This window comes from Diadema antillarum, unplaced genomic scaffold, assembly GCF_040938485.1.
Source record: "Diadema antillarum isolate AM-2024a unplaced genomic scaffold, OU_Dant_1.0 seq00000531_RagTag, whole genome shotgun sequence".
In the NCBI taxonomy this organism is placed as follows: Eukaryota; Metazoa; Echinodermata; class Echinoidea; order Diadematoida; family Diadematidae; genus Diadema; species Diadema antillarum.
The window spans coordinates 198,155-220,509 of NW_027271482.1; the positions used below are offsets into that span (position 1 = coordinate 198,155).

The 22,355-nt window shown below is 38.2% G+C and overlaps 1 protein-coding gene across 2 annotated transcripts in view; it reads left to right on the forward strand.

The window, feature by feature from the left end:
- The first annotated feature begins 13,954 nt into the window (after positions 1–13,954).
- Positions 13,955–22,355, forward strand: part of LOC139734523 (CCR4-NOT transcription complex subunit 2-like) — a 243,407-nt gene continuing 235,006 nt past the window's right edge. For both annotated transcript variants that reach the window (XM_071645298.1, XM_071645299.1), the window contains exon 1: positions 13,955–13,986. In XM_071645298.1, coding sequence (XP_071501399.1) covers positions 13,968–13,986 — 19 coding nt within the window. In that variant the 5' untranslated portion in view covers positions 13,955–13,967. The remainder of the gene's footprint in view (positions 13,987–22,355) is intronic.

Genomic DNA, 22,355 nt, shown 5'->3' on the forward strand with positions numbered 1-22,355 from the left:
AGAAAAGATATTTCAAGTAGATCTACAGTACATGTATAAACTTTATGGCCCAAACTTTATATCTATGGACATGGTGAACAACAGTCGATCATAATTATACTGATTTCGAAGTGAAAATACAAGTTGCCAGCAGCGTTGTACGTCATGTAGCAGACTAGTACATTGTATTAAGTGTGAGCAATCTATATAATAGCCTATTGACATCACCATGCGCTGTGCAGACATCATTCATCTACATATTAAATTGGTGGGTGGTGGTAAATTTGAGGTTACAATTGGTACCCGTACTGGAACAACAAATGTACGTTACTCAGACCCTTATGCTTTGTATCGCATTGACGGCACTGTTACCTGCAGATTTGTTATAGGGCCTACTGCACATGAACCGTTCAATATAAATTCAAATTTCTGTGTTACCATTGCAAGTTTCTTTCTTTTTCCCCTTTCTTTCTTTCTTTCTTCAGGTCAAAGGTGTTTGAAGCATCCTTGTCCTTACAGCAAATGAAGGATGTTGTTTGTTTCATTATGGACTATGCTGCGCTGAACTGCATCCTATTCCCTGGGAGTATTCTCGGTATGAAATCTGATGTCAAAGCTTCTTTTCTACTTGTGACACCAAGGCAAAGGTGAGTTTTCTCTGCAGGCCAGGAAAATGCACTTTTGCTCCCTTTGATATAAAAACTGTTTTCTTATGAATGTTGCAAATGCAGCATTGATTATCTGTAAGAGTTGCAAAGATCGAATGGTTAATCTTGTAAGATTAATTGCAGTATGCCATGCAGAGTCTTTGTATCACTGTTGGCGGAAGGTTTTCAAAAGTGGGGGGGGGGGGGGTGGGGGCACTTCCTAGTTTCATGAGCTAACAAGCCCCCCCAAAAAAGGCCTTGAATGCAACTTCTGGTGACACTTCCAGGTTTCAGCTTACAAGCAAAAAACAAAACAAAACAAAACAAAAAAGTATTCAGCGCAAAAACAGATCTTTATAGTGCTCACACTTCCAGGTGTTTATCTACATGTATTTCTTTCTAGTGCCACTTACACACTTTCGGGTAAAGAAAGTTGGGGGGGGGGGGTGGGGACCCGAAGTGGGGACAATTATGTTTTCCTTTGTATTGTGCTGAAAAATTAGGGGCCCGAGTCCCCCTGGTTCCTGTGGCCATGTATATAGCATCCAATTCTTTCTTGCACAGCTCTACATTACTGTTGTTTTTTAGTTGGATTATCAAAGATGACAAACCATGTATTCGGTTTACTTTTGTACATGTGCTTAATAGATTTAACGCAGGAATCGCAACACTACAACGCCAAGGAAGAAAGAAACCTTGCCAACATTTCGCAAAGTCCGGAAAAGTCTGCTGCCATATGTCGCTGCCACCTAACCTGCAACTGACCTGTACTGGATCTGCCAAAGAACAATACTGTGAGTTGATCATGAGACTGCTGTGTCTCATTTTTTTTTTTTTTTTTTGCATTGTATGTTCAGATGTATTATTTATGGAACTCTTTAATGCATCAGTCTTTATACATACACACAGTGCACTCCTGTTCTGATAAATAACGTTACAACAAAATTGAAATTGAGGCCATAATGTTATTGGCTCTACATTTGTTGCTTTATTGTTTACTTGTTTGGTTGCAACAAAACTTTGATAAAACGAAAGAAAACTGTAGGCCCTGAGGACCTCATTATAACAGGAGTCCAGTGTATACTGGGCCAAATACGCTGTACCGAATTGCTGATGCAGTCACTGCATCAACATAAAAGGAGGATGATCCTGGACAAGACGTTTGTCCCAGTACTAGTATACGATTGGACTGGTCATCTCTCTTCTCTCAATCAACAGTTGTTCCCAGTTCAAGGTTAATCTGCATTTTTGCATTGAATGTGAAAACTCGGTACATGATCAGTATGACCTTTTTCATGGAGAGGGTTGATGGCCCTCACAAGTAATTTTGACTTCACCTGTTCTTCATTGGCATATATATTTCATCCAGATGGCAGAGCATTTTCAAATTTTCAGTGTAGAGTGTATGGTCTATTAAAGTTCTAGAATTACATTGTACATGTAGTATAGCATTGTTTTGAGATTGTTACCCTACAATCAAATTTAAGCTTAAGAGGGTGTGTAGAGTGTGTTGTACTTGTGATTTGTCAGGAAAGTGCAACCCATAGAAATGTTCAATTTGGTGTTTTCCTTCCTCCCAGAAATTAATCTTCTCAATAAATGTATGATATATTGTACATTTTTGCATCACTATACAGAGGAGAGTGTAACACTTTTGTTGTTGTTGTTGTTTTCCCCCAGGTATTCTGCATGACTGAGGCACCTTCTTCAGCTGTCTTCGTGGAATGAATCGCTACAACTTCGCTCAGTTCTACAGATGCATCCATGATGAAACCTTTGTCCAGGGCAATCAACTACAGTCTGAAACAGTCTTCATAAAATCAGTGTAGTATACTGGCAGGTAATATTGTATTGTGAAGAACACTTCATCGAATGATTTTAAAGAAATCACTGTAGAGTTACAACCCTGTGGCTACTTGTATCGTGATGAGTTACTTGTATCTGCTTTGCATTGTGTATCATCCTCTGCCTAAATGACTAAAACACCAAAAAAATGTATTGTTTTGTATGCTGACACTTTGTACAGTACTATCATCCTCGAGGTTGTTATAGAAATTCTTGCAGCTAGAGTAGTTTGGTTTTCTTGTCATTCTTGCTTATGAGTATAAGCTGCATTTTGATGTTTTGGGTGGAAGATGAATTTTAGCCTTGAGCCAGCACTGAGAATTACACTGTAGTACAGTGGTATCATTTAAGCTTTCTGTATAAAGCTGGACAATTCCTGTACCTTCCTGTTTTATGCCTCTCCTATCCTGCCTATGCTATCCTACTATTATCTCTGAGTGTTCCTCTCTCTTCTATCATATCTCGTACAATGTGATTCTAGTTACAAATGCCATCCCTATATCGATGGAATAGACATATCCCCATACTTTGGGTTAATTGGATGCTGTTAGAGGAAGGAGGGGGGGGGTCCTTTTTCCTTTTTTGCTTGTCACAATTTGCATGTGTGTGTGTATTAGTGGTGTTGATTATTTATTTTATTGCAGTTTCAGCAAACTTGGTATCCTTCTTTTCCTTCTGTTATGTAACAGGTGAGGATACTAACCTTTACAATTATAGTATGTAAACATTAGCCATGTAAAGATGTGTTCACAGAAATCCTACCAATATTTGTGTACTGTGCTTTGATTACTTGTTAATGATCCTTCTTTTTTGAAGGTCTCTAGATATTAATCTTTAATTTATTAAGTATTTTCATTCATTTGCATATACATGTAGCTGGAAAGTATTGTGGCCATTTTGTTTCCTTCTATGCATGTGGAAACTAACCATGAAGGTTTTGTAATGTACATGTATACCTTTTATTCAACTATTTTATTTTTTTACCTGAATTCACTGTGTTGTAACTGCTTGCAAATGCAACATCTGGAATTAACAGCTCTGCTTTCTTTAGATGATAAAAGTGTACTTTTTGCACAACGCACATGGATTGCAAATGTTTCATTTTTTTTTCTGCTGGGAGAGATTTTTATGTTTATTTTTTGTCATAAAGAAATTCTTATAGGGAATTGAAATGATGTAATGATAATATAATGACAGATGTTTGATACATTTTTTTTTTCACCAGGGAATATTGTTTTCCCTTATTTACAAAATTTAAATATACATTGTATTCCATTACTATATGAGTGTATGTTATGTACATGTATTGTATTTAACTTTCTTAATTGTACATGTATTACATTATAATGCAAAAACTTGATTTGACTTAATTCTTTGTTTTGAATTATGAAAACCTAGCCTATGAAATTAATACATGTGCATTTTTGTGTGAATGCAGAAATGCATCCATCTTGACAAATGAAATTGACAAGTTTGTATGTACCAAATGATGAACTGTACTTAGATAATGTGCGAAAATGGGGAATTTCTCTTTATTTAATTTTCCTCGTTTTTTATCATCCAAAGACTTTATTAAACAAACATGAAATGTAATCATCTGTGATGCAGATATGTTTTAATTTCTCTGTGCAAAGTGTGTGTCAAACATGAAGTATGAGCAGCATGTACAATGAATTGGTGGTGGCATTGTTAAGGAGTATGTGTTGGCATTGCTAAGGAGTATGTGTTTGATTGAACAGCTCTGAACACTGTGCTGTACTTTAAGCTTGAACATCTCCATTATTTCAGCAGGATATATAATATATATAATATATATACATATTGTATGTAATATTGTATATAATATATATATATATATATATATATATATATGTCTATTTAATACATGCATGTATTCAAAATTGAACCCTTTGCGGTGCATCTACGCTCCCTGGTTTTATTTTTCCTCCTTAATGGGTTACATATATACTTATATATATATATATATATATATATATATATATATATATATATAAAGTATATATGTAGCCCATTAAGGAGGAAAAATAAAAACCAGGGAGCGTAGATGCACTGCAAAGGGTTCAATTTCGATATCTGAAAAGTTCAAGAATTAACCCTTTTGGGTGGAAGAATGAACCTTTTTACAACCTTGAGGTTGAACAATGTATCCTTCAGAGGTTCAATTTTTAACCTGCTTGGGTGCAAAAAAATAAACCTTGAGGTTCAGTTTTGAACTCAGAGGTTCATTTTATGATTTTCAATTTTCAATTTTCAATTTTTCAATTTTGAACCCCATAAAAATAAACCTTGAGGTTCAGTTTTGACTTCAGAGGGTTCATTTTTATGGGGTTCAAAATTGAACCCTAGACAGGGGTTCAAATTTTGAGGGAAAAGGGGTGCTGCTATTGCATCACGCCTAGAGGTTCAATTTTGAACCCTGATTTCTTAGTGTATTCAATGTATATTTCTGGTTTATGCTCCCAATATATAATCACTGCATCCGTACCTGTATTAACATTTTGAACTCATTATGAAGTTGATTATAGATAATGTGCACTTATAGACTTGTGTATCTATATGCCATATTTTCACTCAGTTCTTATTCTTTGGGTTCTTTTTTTTTCACTTTTTCTTTTTCTTCTCTTTTATTTCTTTTTCCCTTTGTACTTTGATATTTTAGCTTTCAGATCGTTTCATCATTATTAATTTGTGTCCTATTTCCATTGATTGCATAGCAAATTTACACCGGTATTTTTTCATGGAACCTGCGTTTACAAGCTTTGCTTTTGCGGTTCCATCATATTTCACAAGTTATAGAGAATTATCTTATGTATATTATGTATGCTGACACACTTTCTGTTCATGACCCGACTTATAACATATTTTGTATCTTGCTTGGTTTGTATTCTTTTTTTTGGATGTATTTTGAGGTCAAGTGAAATATGAAATTAAACGTGCTGGAACTGTTCACTGTGTCTCGAGTGCAAGACCAGTGCAGTTTCATTCAGTTATTCAATTCAGTTCAAAATTACTTTTCCACGAGGTGCCCCCCCCCCCCCCCCCCCAATGTCTTGACCCACGGTGCACTGGCTGCACCCGTCCGGTTATGGGCTTATAATCGCGGTGATGGTGACTATCGCCGATCATCCCCCCCCCCCCCCTCCCCCACTCCTCAGCACGTTGTTATAGGACCAGAATTGTTGAATCAGCTACCTATTCAGATGAGGCAACTGTCATCTACAAAATATTTAAATCCAAACTTAAAATGTACCTGTTCCCCTCACACTGAGGACTATAACTGCAATCTATAATGTTCGGAACGATTGCATTCTTTATCTGGTATGTGGTTGTTTGTTGCTTGTCATTTCTTCTGTGTTTTCATGTTTGAATTTTTATTTCTTGAAACGCCATTAGCATCGAAAAAAGTGGACCTGCACCCTGTGCAAGTATAGCCACCATTATTATTATCATTATTATTATTATTATTATTATTATTATTATTATTATCATCATTATTATCATTATCATCATTATTATTTGTAAAGCAAGCAAGCTTTTCACTATTGCATTCCTAGACTGAATGCAGAAATGGGGATCTCTGAGCGTTAGCCTTGGATGACCAGCACGGTCGCAAAGCAAGCAAGCAAACAAGCAAAGAGACAAGAGAAAAACACAGATGGTTAATGTATTATCGGCTCGGATGCGGCTCGTAAATACCGAAATCATTAAAAAGAAACGAAGAATTAATCACTGTGATTGCTAAGACTTCGTTGATACCCGTTATTTTTCGCTGTTCACAGAATATGAGTTTTTTCGACTGATATAACAAACGAAGTTAGAAAATAAAAATGAGAGGAGTAATTTTCTTGTGACAGATTAATTGGCGGAGAGGTGAATGTTTGGGGCCTAATTTTAGAAAAGGGCAAGTTTAAATGGAAATAATGTTCTGTGTTAGCTATAATCTATAGTGGTTAATGCAAAATGATGCAGCAGGGCAATACTGAAATGAATGCTACGGTATGAACAGAAAATAGCATCGAAATTCTCCTAGACACATCAGGAGGCGGTGATAAGAATTGTCCAAATAGATACAGTAATGTATTCATTAATTTATGAAATAAATGTAATATATGTGGGCCTATAACTATAATCATGGGATACTGCGGCTACTCCATGACCTTTCATCCCAGGCAGAACTGCCTCTGAGTAGTTGTCTTGGGCCGTGGGTTCAGGGTGCCCGATGGGGAATTGTCCTGGTGAATTGGCCTGGAGGGTAAGTAGTTTGATATCCACAGGTAGTTGTAGGCTATCAAGATTGGTGGGAGAGTCCTAGAGGGAGTAATCACCCGGTTGATGTTTATCTGGTAGGTAATTGCTCTGGGATAATTGTCCTGGTGGTATTTATCCGGGGAAGGGGGGATGTTGTCGGGGGAGGTGGGGGGGGGGAATAGTTGCCCTATGGGGAATAGCCCTGGAGGTAAGTTGTTCGGGGCTAGCCCTGGGATTGCCCTGGAGGGTAATTGCGCTGGGAAAGTTGAAGATTGTAGTGGTAATTCCCCAGGGTAGTACTAATTATCGGGTAGTAGTTGTTATACCAGGGGTATATACTAATGCGGGTAGTAGTTATCCCGATTGTAGTACAACCTTCGTCATTTCTCGGTGTTAGACAATGTGTTGTCACGGAAACAGTATTTTTAGACAAAAATATATTACCAGTGTTTTGCTCACTCCATTGGTCAGGTTTCTGCATTGAGATTTTGGTAAGGATAATCATTTCTAAATGAGCTGAACATATCTTTGATCATCGTTGGGCAATGTGTTGCCGTTAGATGGTACTATAATAACACGTTTGTTTTTTCTGAAAGAACATAAATCCAATCACCAGCTTTGCTGGATGAGCTAACACCATGAGGTCAGGGTGGGGCATCGGTAATATTCAGTGATTGTTTAAGTTGTATTTGTATTTGAATTCACTGCTTTTTAGTTGTTGTGATAATGTATTATTTGATAGTGCTATCTGGGGGTAGTCATCCGCGGGATAGTTATCCAGGGGATAGTTATCCGGGGGGGGGGGGTAGTTATCCGGGGGGTAGTTATCCGGAGGTAAAATCCGGGGGTATTATCCAGGGGGTAGTTATCCAGGGGGTAGTTATCCAGGGGGTATTTATCCGGGGGGGGGGGGGTAGTTATCCAGGGGGTAGCTGTCCGGGGGGTAGTTATCCAGAGGGTAGTTAACCGGGGGGCCAAAAGCTAAAAACAGAGGTCGAGTTGCACTCTCTCTACAAACTAAGTAGACCATGCTTATTTTCAAGTTTTTATTGTAACAAACAACATTCCACTGGTCTACCTCAAAAAATTTGTTGCGAAAGCCTCCAAATCCAAGATGGCGTCCAAGATGGCCGCCATATTTACTGAATTTGTTATGTAAATGATAGAATTCGATAGAAACATCAGATTTCAACAAATGTGATGTCATATGAAAGAAAATAAAATTTTCTACAAGTTGATAGCATTTTCGTGGGTTATTGTGATAATTGGATTGAGATTTTAAGGAAAAAACACTCATTTTTTGATATTTCTTTGAAAAAAGGAAAATCATGAAAATGCTTGGTTCAGTATAAATCAAAGAAAGACTGAAGAATTATCTTGAAACGTTTCAAGAATTTTGTTTGACATATAATTCATATTTGGAGAAAATTAGGGGTCAGTACCATTTTCGGTTCAGGAGTTATAATGTCTCAAACTTGAAAACTCACTACGTAAAAATGGCCACTTTAATTGTGACCAAGACCTTGTTGGTCGTAAAAAAACGTCTGCGCGCGCCAAGACTGCTACACGCACCACTGGCACCGGCGCTTGTAGCAGTGCCAGTGGTGCGTGTAGTAGTCTTGACAAATGCAGACTTTTTCTTTGACAAAGAAGGGTTTGTGCCTGCAAACTAACTTTTCATACCAAGTGGTAGCTCAGGTGATACTGATCGCTATTATTTCAAAGTAGATTGTTCTGAAGCAGATGAGATGAAGAAAAGAAAAATCAAATAGAGGTAGTAGCTTGAAACTTGGCATCATATAGATAGTTTAAGACAGAATTTAGATCAACCGCTCAAAAAAAAAATCAAGATGACAGCCATCAAAGTTGACATAGTGTATTGCGCCAAATTAAATGTATTATTTCGTTTTTGATACAAATTTGTCTGTTGTGCTATCTTAAACCGTCTTAAGTTTTTATGGACACATTTTTTAAACCAGTGATATTCTACTCTCCGAAGAAGAAAAAACAAATCGAGTGGAAGTTTTTACTTTTGATGTGAGGAGTGAATAACAGAAAACGGTGAATTTAGAGTGAAATTGGAGTGACTTTTGAGTGAAAATGTTCATTTTCACTCATTTTAGAGTGACCTTAGGCAGAGCTCCACACTAACTTTTATTTTTGGTGGCCCAAAGGCAAATATCCGACCTTTTTTGGTGGCCCGATCAGGCCACCAAATTCTTCAATTTCTGACATTTTGGTGGCCCGACGTGCGTTTTTTGTGGCCCCGGGCCACCGGACCACCGTCAGTGTCGAGCCCTGCCTTAGGGATCACTCGTCACTCTTCGAGTGATCCCCGAGGTCACTCTAAAATGAATGAAAATGAACATTTTCACTCTCGAGTGATCCTGATATCTAATATAGGAAAGCATCTACCAATGGCATAAGTTCAGATCAATTGTGACACTATAACCCACATGAAATCAGCCTAAAAACAATGTAAGAAAAATCTGATAACGGAAAACACAGTTTCAGCGTGATTATTTGTTAATGTGAATATACAGCACGAATAACCAATTTGGACAATTTTATTCGAACAATATACTGAAAAGTAATTTCGCACAACACATCTAAGAGCAAAGTTGAGAAATTCCCGCCATGTTGGATTCTTTTTTTTTGGGGGGGGGGGGGTTCGGATCAGAAGGGCTTTCAAGGACATCTACGGATCAGACATTATTACACATATACCATCATCATTCACGTTTCTACAACAGCAGAGTAACATACAAGTAAAAAAGCATAGCTTTGATACAGAAGCATTTCTTTTTTATCAAAGATTGGGCAAAAGACCCTCAATATGGTTTACACTAGTACAATATCGTTCGGATGTATAGAAACATGTAATAGACAGCAATATAAGAAGATTTAAAAAAACATATTATAAGTTATAAGTTGAGATAACTTTGACGCAACACACTAAAGGTATTGTTTACCATTGGGAGAGATATCAAATTCGATTTATAATAATTCAATGTGCAGGTTAGTAGTATTACAAAACATTCTACCATGTAGAAAAAATTATAATAAAGCCTAAAACATACGGAGATGTCACCATTTTCTTTTCAAGAAACTATAACCATGATAACTGTTGACATAAAAAAAAACATTCTTATCAGATCTATTTAGTATATCTAACAATATTTAGCATTAATAATACTGATTTAAGTTTGTACATTAATCCCTAACTCACAGTTTAGAACTAGTTTGAGGACAACAAAGCTGGGTTTTTGTTTTACGTGCACTAATGGTAAATAATGCCTTGAACGACAACCTCGATTAATTACCGCCATCTTGAATTTTGTGTGGATACTATTTTTATCGCTAAACATTACACATTGACAAAATTTGTGCCAAATTTTAAGCTCCTATCTCTTTTTGGAAAATACTTTCTGTTCAATCTTATCTGCCTCAGAACAATCTACTATGATGAAATGCTACAGTAATAGCGACCAGCGTCACCTACCACTTGGCATGAAAAGTTAGTTTGCAGGTACTTGCAAGTCACTAGACCATTACAGTATTACATGTGACCATGTAAACACATTGTAAGCCAAATTTATAATGCATAAATATGATTTTTTTCAAGTTTTAGATGTTAACTTGTCAACAGTGTGTGATATTGCCTGTGATTCCAGAAATATGAATTATGTCTCAATCTTAGTAAATCTCAATCTCAATCGCAGGTTTCAAAATAATTCTTCAGTTCTTCTTTGATAAATACTAAATCATGCATTTTTACATTTCTTCCTTTTTTCAAAACAATATAAAAATATGGATCCCCCCCCAAAAAAAAAAAAGAGAAGCAAACAATCCCCCCCCCCCCAATATATCACAATACACAGCTAAAGTGGTATCAACTTTTAGAAAGTTTTCCTCTCCTTCATTATTATGACATCAAATTTGTTGCAATCCAATGTCTCTGTCAAATTTTATGTTTGAAATGTGAATTTCAATAAAATGGCGGCCCTGTTGGACCGCATCTGTCCTTTGCAACAAATCTACTGAGGTGTACTTACGGAACATTGCCTAGTATGCTTAATATTATGTATGGTCTTGTTTATAGAGAGAGTGGAACTCGAAAAGTAAGCATGATCTTGGATTTGACCCTCTGTGACGTCTTTGGGAACAGATGCGTGCAAATAACATATTATGTAAAATGGGATTTCAAGTTTGAGACATTATAACTCCTGAACCAAATACAATACTGACCTCTAATTTTCTCCAAATATTGATTATATGGGAAAGATGTTAATTTCTGCATGGTTTTCATAAACATTTTTAATTTTATTCTTTTTTACTTTTTAGAAAAATATTCATGGTGCATTCTGAAAAATGTCTCCATAAAAACCTAAGATGGTTTGAAATGGCATTAAAATGTTCAGAATATATAAGAACCATATGAATAGACAGCAAAACAGACAAAATTGTATCAAAATCGAAATGATACATTTACTTTGGCGCAATACACTATGTCAGCTTTGATGGCCTGCAATCTTGAATTTTTTGAGTGATTGATCCAAATTTTGTTTTAAACTCTCTGTAGCAAGGTTGTTTCAAGCTTCTACCTCTATTTGAAAAATATTTTTTGCTTCATCTCATCTGCTTCAGAACAATCTACTTTGAAATAATAGCAATCAGCGTCACCTGAGCTACCACTTGGTATGAAAAGTTAGTTTGCAGGCACAAACCCTTCTTTGTCAAAGAAAAAGTCTGCGTTTGCAAAGACTACTACACGCACCACTGGCACTGCTACAAGCGCCAGTGTCAGTGGTGCGTGTAGTAGTCTTGGCGCGCGCAGACGTTTTTTACGACCAACAAGGTCTTGTCACAACTAAAGTGGCCATTTTTACGTAGTGAGTTTTCAAGTTTGAGACATTATAACTCCTGAACCGAAAATGGTACTGACCCCTAATTTTCTTCAAATATGAATTATATGTCAAACAAAAAATTCTTGAAACGTTTCAAGATAATCCTTCAGTCTTTCTTTGATTTATGCTGAATCAAGCATTTTCATGATTTTCCTTTTTTCAGAAAAATATCAAAAAATGAGTGTTTTTCCTTAAAATCTCAATCCAGTTATCACAATAACCCACAAAAATGGTATCAACTTGTAGAAAATTTTATTTTCTTTCACATGACATCAAATTTGTTGAAATCTGAATTTTCAATCAAATTCTATCTTTCAAATAACAAATTCAGTAAATATGGCGGCCATCTTGGACGCCATCTTGGATGTGGAGGCTTTCGCAACAAATTTTTTGAGGTAGACCAGTGGAATGTTGTTTGTTACAATAAAAACTTGAAAATAAGCATGGTCTACTTAGTTTGTAGAGAGAGTGCAACTCACTCGTTAAGTAAGCGACTTTTTGGGGTTTGGCCCTCCGGTTAGTTATCCGGGGGGTAATTATCCAGGGGGTAAATACCCGGGGGGTAGTTATCCAGGAGGTAGATATCCGGGGTAGTTATCTGGGGGGTAGTTATCCTAGGGGTAGTTATATCCAGGGGTAGTCATCCTGGGGGTGGTTATCCGTGGGGTAGTTGTCCTAAGGGGGAATCGCCCAGAGGGGTGATTGCCCTAGGAGGGTAGTTGTCCGGGGGGTAGTTGTCCTAGGGGGTAAATGCCCTGGAGGGTAATTGCCCTGGAGGGTAATTGCCCTAGGAGGGTAGTTGTCCGACAGGTTGTTGCCCTAGGGGGGAATTGTCCTGGGAGGTAACCATCCCAGTGGTAGTTATCCGGAGGGTGGTTTTCCAGGGGGTAGTGTTCCTAGACCCCTCCCAGAGTGAGACCCCATATCCCGCTTGGTTGCTTTAACTCCCTCAGAAAGGTCCACATATTTCCAATTTTGAACCCCCCCCCCCCATAAAAATCCTAGTTACGGACCTGTGACGTGCGACCAGTTTGACCAATTGCGACCAAATTAAAACGTCTTTTCGCCGTCAGGCTTCTATGTGGGGACAGACATACCGACCAGGGAGACTCTTCCCACCTCCCTGGACAGACATTACCTGACAAACGTTGATCAAATTATAGTCTGATTCATTTCAACCACAAATGTCGTAACACGTCATGGCCGGCGGAACCGTGGGGGCCGTGGGGGCTCGGGCCCCCACACTTTTTGTGCACATACAAAGGAATACATAAAGGTGAGTCATCACTTTGGGCCCCCACACTTTTTTTTAACCCGGAAGTACGTAAGTGGCACTAAATAGAAATAGAGAGAGATCTTGAAATGTGAGCGCGGTAAGGTTATGTTATTCCACTGAAGACCATTTTTTGCTGAAAAAAACCGGAAATAGATCCGAGCTGAGGACCTTTTTTCGTTGTTGTTGTTTTTTTTTGGGGGGGGGGGTTGCTTGTCAGCTGAAGAAACGCGGAAATGGAAGGGGAGAGATATGAGCTGAGGACCGTTATTTTTTTTTTTTTTTATTTATTTATTTTTTTTTTTGCTTCTCAGCTCATGAAACCCGGAAGTGGGCCCCCACACTTTTGAAAACGTTCCGCCGGCCCTGCACGTTAACCACATTTAATGTCGAAACTTAGCTATTGCTTGCATCAAAATAATGAAAAATAGTGAATCATTCACTATTTTCATTATTCTAATGCAAGCAATAAGCTTCGACATTTCAATTGTGGTTGACGTGTTACGACGTTTGTGGTTGAAGCGTTATGACATTTGTGGTAATTTTGACATTAGTTGTCTTGACATAGTGGGCTCTAAGGGTAATTGCCCTAGACCCGTGTTAGCAATCGGTTCAGAAAAATACTCTCGGGATGTGGCGGGCTCTCCTGCTGAGTCCTACACACAGCATCTACCTGATAGTGAAGTTAGTTGTCCGGTATACACATATCTGTTCCAAGAAAGAAATGCCTACTGCGGGATCACATATCATAACAAATGAACTACACTTGCGTTCTATGCCTGTTAGCGATTGAGCAATGGTCACAATCCAAGCCTTCAAACATAACTGTACTACAGTACTGTTTTGCCGAGAAACTTAAAAACGCTGCCGAGAAACTTAAAAATTATGTATTTCCACGGTATAATACGGCTACCTGTAGATGATGAATATTCATGATGAAGCGGGACGGGTGCCCAAATAGTGCTTACCGTCAGCAGGCGACACAACTTAGCGGCCTGTAGCTGGCGCTGTAATTTGTTCATTCGGCAGCCATTATTACGTTTCTTCATGACAGTCTCGAATTTTAGTGAGTATGAAAATTTCTTTCATTGCTTATATTTTTATGCATTATGAAATATTTATGTACTTAGCAATACTTCAGCTTATGAAATAGTACTTGCAGTACGTGTAATTGTGCAATTTCTTTCCGTATTTCCTTCTTTGTCAGCATAATAATCGTTTCAAATGTGTTCACATCAATGCCATCTTTACAACGCAAGCATTCTCTACTGTAGTCCCGTATACCGCAGTTTATGTTACTACGTTAGCAGTATTCGATACGGATTAGGATGTCGTTGACCGCACCGGCGACCCCAACCCGTACCGAGTAACCGTTAGGGATCGCATGGCAGCCCTATTGCTATCGCAGAACTGCCTGATATGGCTTAGCATTTTGGTGATCAGAGACCAAAATACAGGGTTTTACACTGAAATTCGTAGCCATACCACTGCCAGCATAGCCTAATTTTACTGTTGGCCAAAATAAATACTAGGGAGCTTTAATTGTTAGATTTTAGACGCGCGGACATTCAAAGGAAAAAAACATGGTCTGACTATCTGAGCTTGCGCAGTAGCGCGTGTAAAGTCAATCTATTTTTAGCTTGCATCGCCTGAGTTGTTTACTACGCGTACTGGGCTATTTTCATGTCCGCACAGTTTGCGACGTAGAGAGCTTCTTCGTGCACTGATCATATGGGGGCGCGATTTTATTTTTTATACGTTGTGTCCCAGCGTAATCTAAAGCTACTTTTCCACACGACGCAGGGAGAGGAGAACGTCCAGCGCAAGCGTCGGCTCAAACGTTCGCGCGTCAAAATCTAAAGCTCCCTAATATGTTGGTTTCCGGTAACATGACCTCAAGAACAGTGGGTCGGAAGGTGGGGGGAAAATTGTATTTTTCGAAAATATTTTACCCTCTGGTAACCAAACCCCTAGATTTAGAATAGTGGGTCGGAAGGTAGGGAAAAAATTTTATTTTCCAACAAAATTTTGCCCCATACATGTATTTTATTTTGTCTGTATTTGCTTCCTGAAGCACAACTAAAATCTGTGGGATAGGAAATCCGAAAAAAGGGACATATATCAGAGCTGCCAACTGTTCTGAAACCAATTCATATTTGTTACGAAAAATCGAAGGGAATACGAAAATACGAAAACGTCCTTACAAGGTACGAATTCACAGTGGGAAAAAAATAATGGCAAACGCACATCACATGTGCCATGTTATCTGTACTCGGCTGGGATATCGATGCAACGCGTACGCACCGTATGTGGAAAGCGCTGAACTGGAAAGCGCTGAATAGAAAAGTGTGCGTACAAGCAAGTCGCTGCTTGCGTACTGTGTACACCGAACGGAACTTCGCGCGCGTGAATCCCTATCGCCTATGGACCCTGGATGTTTACATCGATCGCCGTGGTATCCCCATGTGTGGCCGGCTGTGGAGCGTGTGTGCCAAGTCTGTAGCCAGCTGCCACTACAGTACCCATTTCGTTTTGAGGCGGGGTAGAAGACGTACCGTTGTGCAATGTCTGCTTCTTTTTCTCTTCTTCTTCATCCGCTTTTCCCTTGCCTCCCAAGTACAAAATGATTTTTAGAGTGTGGTGTGTTTTTTATAACGTTATTGCATCTTTTTTCTGCAAGGAAAAGGTGAATTTCTGTTTGTGTATTGATGTGCACTGCAGTAAAATTATGTGCAAGTGAAAAGCGTTCGAACTCTCTTTCCCGAGTATCGTGGAAAGTCGATGTATTTCTAGGCCTATAAAAGGAGATCTCATATAACAGAATACTAACAAACTATTTTCCGGTCAAAATGAATTAATTTCCTTTGTTTTGTATCGTTTATTGACTTGATCCCAGGGATCTTGTCGCAGTACCGAGTTTCCAAAGTATATTTCTTTTTGCGTAGCTTTCGGTGCTGCAAACTTTTGCTAGGGCCTAAGCTTATACTACTAAACTTCGTTTTATATCTGTTGTTTCTCACACCTGGTTTGGTACGATTTCTTCCATTCTATATTGCTTTATCCGTTCCCTTTATATTTTGAAGTATTTAAACGTAATTCTTTCAAGTGTATGGCACTGTTATTTTCGTAATGGCGATTTTCTGCTTTCCTGCAATACTTTTTCGAATCGAAGCGACGGAGTTTGATCCCAGCCACTTCGATGTGCTTTGTGTTGTCTTTTCTAAATGCTTGTGTTGTTTGGGAGGTGTTGATACTTTGTATTTGTTATTTATTTTCCTAGGTGTTTATCTTGAGGGACTATGCGTGTTTCTTAATGTTGATAGGAAAAGGCTAAGGCCAAGTAAAAAAAGAAAGTAGTTTCTCGTCCGGGTTTTTTGAGCAAGGCGATGAGGGAGGTCCTTACTATTTGACATCTTACTATTTTTTCGAGGATTGTCAAAATGAAAGTAATATGTGTTTCTCGTCCAGTAATTCTGAGAAAGGTAACGAGAGAGGGCTTTACTATTTTCTATATCCAATTTACGAAATGAAATATCACTCTGGTAGCTGTGTTATGAGAGACCAGGTCCCAAGTGTACCGGTATGTCTTGCCTGCACTCTGTGCATTTTCAAACAAATAGATATATGTACCATACTTGAAATGAAACTTCATGCATGCAGAAATACATTTGCTTTTTCTGTCCACTACAGATGTCGAAGGGAAAATGGCCATCTTAATACTGGTATTTAGTGTTGTAATGGCATTTCTGATGCCAGTGTACTTGCAATTCTGATGTATTGTGCTATTAATTGAAACAGGTATAAAACATGTCTTTCAACAAATGTACGACTGAAATAAATTCCACGATATTCAAAACACTGCTTTATTTATCATTTGTGTTTGTGACTTTTTGTGTCTACACAGCTGGTACAATGTATGTATCTGCATTTCTTCACAGTACAATTGTAGCACATTCAACTAGAAACTGGCTTGTACAGTAATTGCAGATGGATGTCAAAATGATACTGATATGGCATTATAGCATTGAACATTTAAAGATGTTTCTTCATGTTCTAAAAAGACATTTGATAATCACTCATCATTTGGATGATGAATGATTGTATACCAAAACTACATATGTTGTAAAACATGTACCTGTGAAGATAAGTCACATTCTCCCTTCATTTCTTCCATGGCCATCATTACAGTGCTACCAAGAAGCAGCAGTGATATAAACCACTTATCATTTGAGTGATGCACAATTTCATACCAAATCTGCGTATATTGCTGTTTATGCATGACAAGTATACCAATTTAACTACACTGTGACTGTATTCATTCAGTCATATCAAGGGTATGGGGAAAAAAAAAACATTTTTTTAAACAGAAAATATACACATTTATGCATCACTTGTTGAACCTATGAATCCAACCATTATCTCTGGAAATGCATAGCATTATTTTTGCCTTTCAACACAACACAAACTTACTGAGTTAGATCTTTTCTCATATGAAAACTTATTCGCTCAAAGATTTAAAATGCCGCAGACAGTACTGCCAATTGTCAACACTGTGAAACAGCCACCTGATTTCCTTTTTACTGAAATGCAGAATACGAACCAGTTGAATACTATATTCACTATTAAAAGCTGTTCGCTGTGCACACGTGCGCTTGAGATCGGTTCTCTCCATCACTCCACGATTTTTTTTTTCCAGCTCCAGAACGCATGCTATGCTGGCTGACTGGTCTCCTCTACTACAGTGAAACCCCGTTATAACGAGTTCGAGTTCGGTTATAACGAGGAACCGCTTATAACGAGGTGTTCGCGTCAGTCCCGTTTTCCTTTGCGTGTAATGGCAGAATGAATTGGTTATAACGTGTTCGGTTATAACGAGATTCCGGTTATAACGAGGACAATTTTGGTAAATCATGATAAAGAAAAACACAAGCAATTTGATCAGATATAACGAGGTTCCATTTCTTCACCAAATTGCTGCTTTCAAACACGCGACAAATGAAACATTGGAAGCTGAAATCTCGCTATCCACTTCTTTTCCCGTTTTGCAGAGAACCGTTAAGAGACTTCCATGTTTTCTTCTTAATCACGCGATAAGACACAGGAACACCTTCAGATGTTCCTACTAAATTATTAAACATAATCATTCGATTTTCTTTTTTGCGAGAAACGTGTGCGTGATATGAGGTCAGACCACAGCGCAACAAGAAAAAAATAGATAACGCATTCAAAAACTTTTCATGTAGCGACAATAAAATTGTGACCAAAAATGGACAATTGGAATGCGTGTGCAACTCATCATTACATCCTTTCCAATTTTAGTTCCGACTTCCAGTTCTTTTGCTGGTTTTGAGCAAATATGAGTTTGGATGATTAAAGCCGAAATAATAAAATCATTGCCCCTATCCCGCTGGGTGACAGTAGCGTTAAAATAGTTGAGTAACGCATGTTAACCTATACTTAATTGGTGTTCAGAAAAAGAAGCAAACGCATTTATTAGTTTGAATAGATCTGGATTTGTTCATTATCATTTAACAAATATGAGTGTGTATGATCAAAGCAGAAATAATTAGTGAAATTATCGCGATCCTGCCAGGTGACAGTAGAGTAAAAATAGTTGAATAACGCATGTTAACCTACTTAATCGGTGCTCGGAAAAAGAAACAAACACATGTATTAGTTTGAATAGATCTGGATTTGTTCATTATCATTTAACGGATGATAATTCAAATATGAGTGTGTATGATTAAAGCCGAAATAATTAATGAAATCATCGCGATCTCGCCGGGTGACAGTAGCGTAAAAATTGTTGAATAACGCATGTTAACCTACTTAATCGGTGCTCGGAAATAGAAACAAACGCATTCAACAGTTCAAGAACGGATGTACAAAACTCAAGATTTTCGGAAGAAAATAACGCTTTTTTAATCCCTTCGAGCGCAACGATCATACATTGTATAAAATTACAGTCAGATGATTCATGAAATTATGGAATTCCCGCTGGGCACCAACAGCGTAAAATACCTCGCAAGTTAGCGGTAAACAACGCACGTATGTTACTCTGAAATCATTGCGATCTCACCAGGTGACAGTAGCGTAAAAAAAAGTTGAATGACACATATGTTAACCTAAATCAGAAAAAGAAACAGGCGCATTTACATTTGTTGTATTAGTTTGAATAGATCTGGTACAGATTTGCGTAAACAGGATGACCGTGACCTCCCACATTCAATCCTGTCACATATTTTCAAGAACGGTCATACAAAACGCGAAGAGATTTTCGGAAGAAAATAAAGAATGCATTTTTAATCCATTTGGGCGCAACGATCATACATTGTACATGTGTACAAGATTACAGCCGAAATGATTCATGAAATCATTGCATTCCCGCCGGGCACCAACAGCGTAAAAATACCTAGCAAGTTACGGTAAACAAGGCCTGTATGTTACTCTATATATTTGCCCCCATATTTGCGCTGGTGTTTAGAAAAAGATTAACAAACAAGAATTACAATAAAGAATTAACTTATCATTTCAGCCTCTATTTCTTCTTCTAATTCACAAATAATCTCCCTTTATTCTCTCAAGAATAACGCTCAATAATTGTGTAATAACAACGCAAAGGATATGTTTAAGTTTCATTGATGGGTATATGACGTCATGCTTATGTTTTTCTTTGTTTTTGATGAGTATGGTTATAGCGAGGTACCGGTCATAACGAGGTAATATCGCCGGTCCCACGGACCTCGTTATAACGGGGTTTGTGGTTACATTGCGCAATCAATCTAGCAGCACATGAAGCGGGCAACAGCACGAAAGAAATGTACAGAAGGTGCTCAACGTCCTGTCTACATCACGACGTACCGAGTGCGCTGTACATCACAGCCCAGGCCGGCCCGCCCATCCAACTACAGTTCAACTGCTTTGTTGGTCATTCCTTCTTGCCGAGCTCGCAGTGTGAAAAGCATACGTTATTACATATGCACTACAGAAGCTACAGGTGTACTACAGCTAAGTAGAGGACGCAAGGCGTAATTAGAAATAAGACATCACGATTGGTAGGTGAATTGTCGATTTTTTTTTTCGGCGGCCGAAAACATAGTAAATATAAAAAAAGTCGATGCAGCAACTGAAAATTGATGCGGGCGGGGAGCGGGCTGGGACAAGAATTATGAATTTCTTGGTATTTTCAGCGCCATTTTGAAAATAGTAAATAGTAAAAAAATCGATGCGGCGGCCAAAATCGATGCGCGCGAGGACGAGAAACTGGTTTCTTTTTTTACTTGGCCTAAAATGATCCGAGTGATGTCTGATGGTGATGATGATAACTATGTTGGTGTAAAAAGAAGGCTTACTGTGAGCGTACGTGCCATTTGTTTTATTTCACTTTCCCTCTTACTCTTCTTTCCCCTCCCAAGAATGATAAAAAAAGAAATTACATACACCTCACAACAAAAAGAACCACGTGCTAGCAACCTTCGTAAAGTTAAATCTAAATGTGACCGTGCACCTCAAAACGAACATAAAGTCGCACACACTGATTTTGCGTGAGGACTGAAAATAAGTGAAATGGGTAAACCTAGCCGAACTTGACTTTTTCATATTTTCTGAAAGAGCGGGTCTTCTTTTACATTATGCTAAAATTTGGTATCATAAAACGGGCAGGAAAGTGAGTTTTTTTAGCAGTTTATCTCGAACATTTTTGGTAAAATAGTGTGATTAGGTGTGTCTTTAGAATCCCTTTTTCATTTCTGAAAAACCTTGTCCACACTCTTCACTTTCAACTCTAATAACTTTTGAAAGGATAGTGCTACTGCTTTGAAAGTTGGCTTTAATTATGGACAGAATGTGTTAATGAGGCATGCTTAATTTCAGTTTAATCTGATAATCCCTTCATTGTTGTTACTCTGGTGGTTTACTTCCTGTTTTTTGTCCCATTCATCGCACAGCCAGCACGGTTTGGTAAAGATTAAGCGCTTGAACAGACACTGTACTTCAGAGCCTCTTTTCTCAGTTCACACTTTTCCTGAGTTTGTGCTTTCTTTCCAATATTTAGATAGGTTAGGAGAGTCCATTTGATTTGAGTTATACATCATTTTAAAGCTTAAAGTCTGCTCTTTCAGAATATGTCTAAAAGTAAAATTCCATGTACGGCGACTTTTTGTTTGTTTTGAGGTGCAGGGTCACAAATGTTCAGTATCAGCAAAGAATATACAAGGGAAACATGAATGACAATAAATAAAAGCGAAGAGATTGCGTATGCAGTCAAAGATCGAACATGGCTCTGATCTTTGATGCAGTCTCTTTGGCTCAAAGAAACTTGACACCCCACCCCTCTTCCCTTGTGGAAATTTCCACAGAAGCAGGTGCCACACCCAGGTGCGTGCCAGATGAAAGAATGCGCGCACTGGAATAAACAGTGTGTAAATATCCTGGAAATATCGTTCAAAGAACCAGCTCATTAGTTGAATTAAAGGAATAATTGCAAAGATATCATGATTCTATAGCCTTTCTTTTGGCGCATAGTAGGAAACATCGAACAGTCGATTATAGTGTACTTGATCGAATATCTTATGTTCCCTGAACAATAAAAAAAAAGGATTGATTATTCAGTCAATTAAAAATGCAATCACAGAAATACATGAAAGGTCTCTTACGCCCAGACAAATTCACTACGAGTAGGTCCAATGAGATGCAGTCATCACGTGGTTAGACAGCAAAATAATGACAATTAATTTCAGTTCAGTCTCATCAAAACTGCTTATTACTTTTCAAAGTTTTGGCTATCAACATTTTGTTCGTGGGTTGTCTTTTTTTTTCGTTTTTTTTGTATGTTCTTCCCTCGTGAAAGACGTAATGGTTTCTTCGTATCGAACGTAAACTGCATGTTTACCGTAAACAAGCCATTCAGCTCAGCTTATGGGGCATTCGATCCATCGAACTTGCAATACTAGTAACCTCTTAGGCAGGAGCACATGGCACATTCCTTTAAACTTGAAAGTGAAACCACGTGTTTGCACATCGGCGCTTCCACACACAGCGCGGCATTTTGCGATCATCGTTTGTAGCAGACTTTCTGATTCCAGTCAGTGGGGAAAGGAATTTGAATACTTCAGAAAATACTGATGTTTAAAATCCAATAAAATGAAAAAGCCTGAAACCAACGCATGATGATATGTTTTATAGTGAACAATAATTGGAAACACCGAACAGAGTTTTGCATTCGCTCACTCAGAAGCTCTCTTGAGAAGATGAAAGCATTCCCCCTCCCATGCTAGATAGTGGAAGCTTCCATTATACCTAGCTCTGCAGCATACGTTACAGGAATGTATGCAAGTCGCACAATATTGCAATGCACACACAGTCATCCAAATGCCTTTTATACCGTACACACATGCATTGCATTGTGCAAAAAATGTATCGGGTACGCTACATACG